The sequence below is a fragment of the Zootoca vivipara genome, chromosome 2, assembly GCF_965207765.1.
Source record: "Zootoca vivipara chromosome 2, rZooViv2.hap1.1, whole genome shotgun sequence".
Taxonomy (NCBI): domain Eukaryota; kingdom Metazoa; phylum Chordata; class Lepidosauria; order Squamata; family Lacertidae; genus Zootoca; species Zootoca vivipara.
Window position 1 is genome coordinate 4,530,098 of NC_142584.1, and position 7,052 is coordinate 4,537,149.

General features: G+C 46.2%; 1 protein-coding gene across 1 annotated transcript in view; it reads left to right on the plus strand.

The window, feature by feature from the left end:
• Positions 1-6,755, plus strand: part of NCKAP1L (NCK associated protein 1 like) — a 72,823-nt gene extending 66,068 nt beyond the window's left edge. Inside the window, exons 30-31 of the mRNA XM_035101287.3 lie at positions 317-406; positions 4,854-6,755. Coding sequence (XP_034957178.3) covers positions 317-406; positions 4,854-4,979 — 216 coding nt within the window. The 3' untranslated portion in view covers positions 4,980-6,755. The remainder of the gene's footprint in view (positions 1-316; positions 407-4,853) is intronic.
• Positions 6,756-7,052: the final 297 nt, after the last annotated feature.

The following is a 7,052-nucleotide window of genomic DNA, read 5'->3' on the forward strand; positions in this document are numbered from 1 at the left end:
TTAAGCGAGGGTTGTTAAGGGCACAAAGCCTGGAGACTTCCCCAATTGAGCCAACCTACAAGTTAAACTCTGATTAATTGCACCCGTTAAATTATGTATTTATTTATGTATTTATTTATTTATTATATGTATTACATCCCACTCTTCCTCCCAAAGGAGCCCAGGGCAGCAAACATCAGTGATAAAACAGTTTTTTTAAAAAAAAATCTTTAAAGTGATTACAGTGCAGGTGCAAACTGGAAAGATTTTCCATCTCTAGTTGCTGTTGACCACAGGTTTGACTTGGCTTTTATTGTCTTTTTCCCTGTCTTCCTAGCTGGCCTCTGTTAGCCTCTTACATCTGGGACAAGAAGCTGACCGGCTGAAAACCAAGAACAGGGAATCCATTTCACTCCTCATGCACTTGGTGAGTATCCTAGTATAGGGGAAGGACTTTGAACAGGATGGGGGCTTCCTCTGAACACTGGTGGAGGAAGGTGGGTGCGGGGGTGTGTGTGTGGTGCACACCGGGTGTCAGCCGTGAGGGTGGGTGACATTACCGCGCCACCCCTGCACTCACTGTGTGGGCCACTAGGGAGGATGCTGCCGCAGGTGGCTACTGGCGCCCTTCCCCATGCGGGCGGCTAGCAGCGCCCCCCCCCACTCGCCGCGCAGGCGGATGGCTAAGGATGCTCGCCGTGCAGGGGGCTCACCATGTGGGTGGCTAGCCCTGCCCCTCACCGCTTCGGTTGCCGGGGCAGGTAGCTCCACCCCTGCCTCATATGAGAAAAAAGAGGGCCTCCTATGAGAATACTCATATATAATTTTTTCCAGTTCCAGCTCCTTTAGAGTTCAAAGTAAGGCAGGTGTGTGTCCAGCAACAGAAGTTTCAAAGAGCACAGACTTGTTGGGCAAGCAAGAAAAGCCTGATGATGATCTAGAACAGGCATGTCAAACCTGCGGCCCTCCAGATGTTTTGGCCTACAACTCCCATGATCCCTAGCTAGCAGGACCAGTGGTTGGGGAAGATGGGAATTGTAGTCCAAAACATCTGGAGGGCCGCAGGTTTGACATGCCTGATCTAGAAACTATTATAAGGATCAGGGAGCACCAGCTACCCCACACTGTCCTATTTTCCCTCTCCCTCATTCCTTTTCCCTTCTAAATTGTGTCCCTTACATTGTGAGCCAACGGGTACTACCGGTAACAGCCTTGGTTTTTAATTTCTGCACAACACTTAAAGCTCTTTAGAAACGGCCCCAAAGTTCCCTCCTTTGGCTGGAGGTGGGTAGGAGCAAACCACCTGAATGCCCACCTGGCAATCCTTAGGTCCTAGATTGAAGGACCTGCAGCAGCTTCAAATCCTTGCATCTTTCCATATAGGAATCAACATGCAAATCTTTTTTGGTGTGTGTTGTGTATGTTCTTGCTCATTCTGCTTCATAGTCCTGCCCTGACAACACCTCTACTGCTCAGTCCTCTCCTTCTCTACCTTTAAAATGGGATTAATTATCCCTGAATATTGCAAAAAAGAATAATAGCTTTATTTTTAAACACTTAAAATAGACATTGGTGCCCATGCTTTTTTTCTGGTGGTACACAACAGTACACAGTACCGGCACCTTTTTTCTAGGAAGAAACTCTCCATATATATATTTGGGTGGGTGTGTTTGTCTCTTTGCCAGCCGTCAGGTTGGCCATTGAGCCTTCAGCTGCCACCTCCCTCCATCCCCCCCTCGTCTGTCTTACTGTCTGTCTGTCTGTCCGTCCCGTCCCCCTGTCCCCCCCCCGATCTGCTGCTCGCTTGTGTCTCAAGATGTATTAAGATGTTGGCCAACGTGGGATTGATGTTTCAATATTGGAAGTGCCTTGATTTACAGTAGCTGCAGTTCAGGCTCCAGGATCCGCTTCTGAGTGGGTTTCCTGTCCATATCCCCCCCCTCGCCCCCCTTGTCCTCCCCTTCCATCCCCTTTATTTTCCCGCTTTCCCCTGAGGTGTGTGTCTGTGTGCCCCCTTTCCCCTCACACCCTCCCCCTTAAAAAACAACTGCCACCCCGCTTTAAAAATAAAATAATAATGTCCTGGCAGAAACAGCGGCTTCTCCATCTCGCCCTTGTTCCTGGCTCCCCTTCTTTTTCTGCCCCCCTCCGGCTGGCCAATCTGCCTAGGCTGAGCTCTCTTTTTACCTTGCATCTCTGTCATCATCACCCTGCTTTGCTGCTTTGAGGGGTGGAAGATAAGTATTTTCTTGATTGAAGCTTATTTTATCGGTCTGCAGGAAGTCATCTGGATGCATAAATGGGGCCCCAGAAGCAGAAAAGTCAGACTGTCCTCTAGGCTGCCTTCTACAGCCTGTGAGGAGGAACTGCTTTGTAAAGATGCAGCAGATCAGGGCTTGCCATGCTTCCGTGGCTGGCTAGGAACAGAGCTTTTGTGATTAAAGCACAAAATTAAACTCTGTTAGAAGTAGGGTTTTAAAACATCTGAAAGGACACATAAATGAGTAGGATGACACACACAAGATTTTAACGCACTCAAGCAGAAATTATGATACCTACTCTGGATTTATCCTCAATGTTTGAAATATGCTTCTTTCTCTCATTACGGAGCCCCATGATTTCCACCTCTCTTGGTTATGTGCATATGCTAAGTGTCTTCTGAGCCAGCCTTTCCTCCATAATGCTCACAACACATCCTGTTATAACCATCCAGTTGGAACATTATAGCCTCCTTGGTGCAAAGTTTCTGTTCCTTTTTCTTCTATATTTCCTTCTCTTTTGCACAATACTCCAAACTATGTTTTTAAGAAATAGATAAACAAGTCGTCTGCTCAGGAGGGGCAATGGAAAGGTGAAGGCCCTGGTTATATAGCAGAGACTGCTGAGAAGGACTATGCTGTTGGCTTTTTGTTGCAAACTGGCAGCACAGGTGTAGTCCTTTGAAGAGGAGCCTCCAGTGAGGAGAGAGCCAAGTGGTCTCAGGCCAGGTGAAGAGATCCAGTCTGTAGAAGCAAGAGGCCACACTTTGGTACCTGAAGCAGTGCAGGTGATGCATCTCCATTAGGCGCTCCCATGGCAGTGGGAGATGGTTATTGATTCTTCTACTGATGGTAGGAGACATCTCAGCTAGGGAGTGCCTGGATTCCCTGGAGGGATTGATATTCACCAGGCGAACTGCTTTTGCGGAAAAGCAATTTAAATGCAAATGTTTCAATCTGGAGCTTGGGAATGAGCTGGCCAGCATGGCGTTCACTCTCTGTCCCAATTGGAGGGCTGGGATAGCTGCTGCTCTGACACTGGCTTAGGCAGAACCTTGCTGCCTTTTGGCTTGCTAGCAGGATGAGAGGGGGGAAATGTGGCTCTTGGCTGATAGCTGGGGTGGGTTGGAAATGCAGCTCAGTGATGTCCCAGCTTCTAACCTGTTCAAAGTGGGGGAAGTGATTCCACAGAGCACAGACCTGCTTGGCCCTTTTGTGCAAAGCTCCAGGGAAAACAGATCCCCAAACCTCCCATGGCAGGCTGATAGCTATTGCAATATGTATCTTCCTGCCATGGAAGGTTTGGGGATCTGCTTTCCCTGGAGCTTTGCACAAAAAGACCAGACAGGTCTCGGTCAGGGATGCCTTGAGGTATGGAGTTAGATGATCTGACCTGTATGAGCACTTCTAGTTATCTGATACCTTCATCATCCTCTGATTTTCTGTTCCCTATCTATCACAAGGAGTTGAGAGGTTGCAACTTACCACTCCAAATACTCAAAGCAGCCAGACCTGAGGTTTGACATAGTCTGTCCAAACTAAGAGCACCTTTTTTTTGTAATATCGTTGAGAGGTGGGAATGTAAACATTGTGTTATTTATTTGGAATTCAGCACCTGAACATCCTGGGCTAATGGCAGATCATATTATGGTGGTTTTCCCTCTCTCTCCAGAGTTGAAAGCAGGTTTGAAAGAGGACTTTCTGCTTGTGGTGTATATACACTCTTACCACTTTTTCCTCTGATAAACTAGTATTGTAATCTGTACGAGAGGAGAAAGTGCATCAGAAGAAAAGTGTGCACATTATGGGAAGTGAAGTCTCTCCCCACCCACTTTTGCCTCTCTCAGAAACCTGCCTCCTGCCTTGGTGTCAAGCTTACAGTATGCCAGCCAGCCAGCCCATATCCAAGGCTCCATGGTTTTTCCATTGGACCTGTCGAATTGTCATAGAAACAGATATCATAACACAGCAAGACTGCAGAGTTTACCATAGTTTTTAGGACTGTTGAAAGTGGTTTGACACAGGTTTCATTTCCCTTTCCCTACATTTTTTGCCCTGCTGTGTCAACTCTGAGGTAGTGGTGTCATTGGTATCATCAGGCAACACCCAAAATATACTTGGGGGTGCAGAATCTGGATACAGTGGTACCTCGCAAGACGAATGCCTCGCGCAACGAAAAACTCGCAAGACGAAAGTGTTTTGTGATGTTTTTGGTGACTCGCAAGACGAAGTTTTATATGGCCGTGCTTCGCAAGACGAATTTTTTGGCGGGTTTTTTGTTGTTTTTTGCTGCAGCAAACCGCGTTTTGCAAGACAAAATTATCGCAAGACGAAGTGACTCGCGGAACGAATTAATTTCGTCTTGCGAGGCATCACTGTATTTTCTGCCCCCAGTATGCACCATGCCGTGGCCCTTAGGCTAGCTGGCAGTACAAGGTAACCACGTACACCAGGCATCCCCAAACTGCGGCCCTCCAGATGTTTTGGCCTACAACTCCCATGATCCCTAGCTAACAGGACCAGTGGTCAGAGATGATGGGGATTGTAGTCCAAAACATCTGGAGGGCCGAAGTTTGGGGATGCCTGACGTACACATTTCCCCTGCCTCTTTTTCAGCTTGTGGAAGAATCGTCCTTCTTGACCACTGATATGCTGGAGACCTGCTTCCCTTACGTGCTGCTGCGCAATGCATACCGCGAGATCTCCAGGAGCTCAGCCTTGAGCCGGCTTCCTACCCATTGACAACCTTTCCCCTTCACCAATATCTCAGAAGGTCACAAGCTGCAGCTACGCACCACCACTTAAATGCAGAACTACCTTAGAAAAGATAAGCAGGGTAGCAGAGGGGAGTTAGAATTGATGCTTCTCTTATGTGCCTTAAGTTACGATCTAATGGCAATAGTGTTGAACTTCTAGATGGTTCTGCAAAAGAGCCGCTGGTGAGCTTGCTTTGGCTTAAATAATTGCTTGTTCAGAAAGCTGAGCAGTGGGCAGCAACATACTAATTTTGTATGCCACTTCCATGACAGTTGCCAGCCCCGTCAGGCTGCCTATTAGCTCCAGATATGCCACAGGCTCTGCCATTTGCAGCTTTCATGGTTTTGTTAAAAATGTGCCACTTTCCATTTGCCAGGTTTGAGATCCCATCTAACCCAGAACTGCCCATGCCATCACTTTGGGCTTAGTAGTTGCCCCTGCAAAGAAGCCTAAGTAAAGACATCTGCCCACATTCTTCCTATCTTCCTCCTGTCAAAATTTAGATTCTAAGCTCCTTAGCAGCAGAAAAGCAACCTCAAAACAATAGGAGTATAGTGTCTAGATCAAGGGAAGTAATAGTACCACTCTATTCTGCTCTGGTCAGACCTCACCTGGAGTACTGTGTCCAGTTCTGGGCACCACAGTTCAAGAAGGATACTGACAAGCTGGAACGTGTCCAGAAGAGGGCAACCAAAATGGTCAAAGGCCTGGAAACGATGCTTTATGAGGAACGGCTTAGGGAGCTGGGTATGTTTAGCCTGGAGAAGAGAAGGTTAAGGGGTGATATGATGTTGTTGTTGTTTAGTCGTTTAGTCGTGTCCGACTCTTCGTGATAGTCATGTTCAAATATATGAAAGGATGTCATATGGAGGAGGGAGAAAGATTGTTTTCTGCTGCTCCAGAGAAGCGGACACGGAGCAATGGATTCAAACTTCAAGAAAGAGGATTCCACCTAAACATTAGGAAGAACTTCCTGACAGTAAAAGCTGTTCGACAGTGGAATTTGCTGCCAAGAAGTGTGGTGGAGTCTCCTTCTTTGGAGGTCTTTAAGCAGAGGCTTGACAACCATATGTCAAGAATGCTTTGATGGTGTTTCCTGCTTGGTAGGGGGTTGGACTGGATGGCCCTTGTGGTCTCTTCCAACTCTATGATTCTATGATTCTATGAAAACATAAATTAAATCTTACATTCTGCAAAGCGTCACAAACTTCAGTAGCTCTATGTATTGTGAATAAACAACAACAACTCCTCAAAAATGTATTGAGACATACACGTGCCAGAAATTTAAGCTGGCTTTCCTGTCATGCCTTCCTTATGAAAAATCCTGGTAATTGTAACTTTGTGAAAGCAATGAGGTGAGATGGAGCCAAATAAGCAATCCCACCAGGGTAAGTATGGCTGATAGGTAAGGCCTGCGTTTTTGTGAGTAGCAGGGCTTACTCAGGTGCCATGCTGAGCCCTGCAGAGTGAGGCAAAAAGTGGCTCAACTCTCCTTATTGCCAGGCCAGGTGACAGAAGCGTGAGAGAGTTCTATAATTTAGAATCATAGAGGCTTTGAGTTGGAAGGGGCCTTGCTCATCAAGTCCAGCCTGGTTCTTTTGGGCAAAAATAAACAAATGGTCCTTGTCTAAACCCTTTTGTATCTTTTTTCTGAATTACCTTTATCATATATGTCTTTATTTTTTGCTTTGGACATTTTCAAATATGAAAATGCATTCAAAGTCACTTGGTTTTAAGAAATAATAAATACCTTTAATGGAACCAGTTATCTCACTTTTGATCTGTTTTCTCAGTGCTTCATTGTGCTTTACGTGTAAACAGTTTATGACAGATCCCTTTTTAATGTTTTATTTGCACATTTAACGAGAAAAAGGGGAAAGCTAACAAAGAGGGGGGAAGTGAAGGGTGGGATTCAACTGAGCTTGTGTGCACAGAATGCTTGTGCAATGGGACTCACCTTCACCTTGAGAACACACAGGCGCTGATATTGTTAACAGCTTTTTAAAACAAAGAAACAAGTACTTTTTTACAGAATGCACGATGAACTATGCAGCTCAT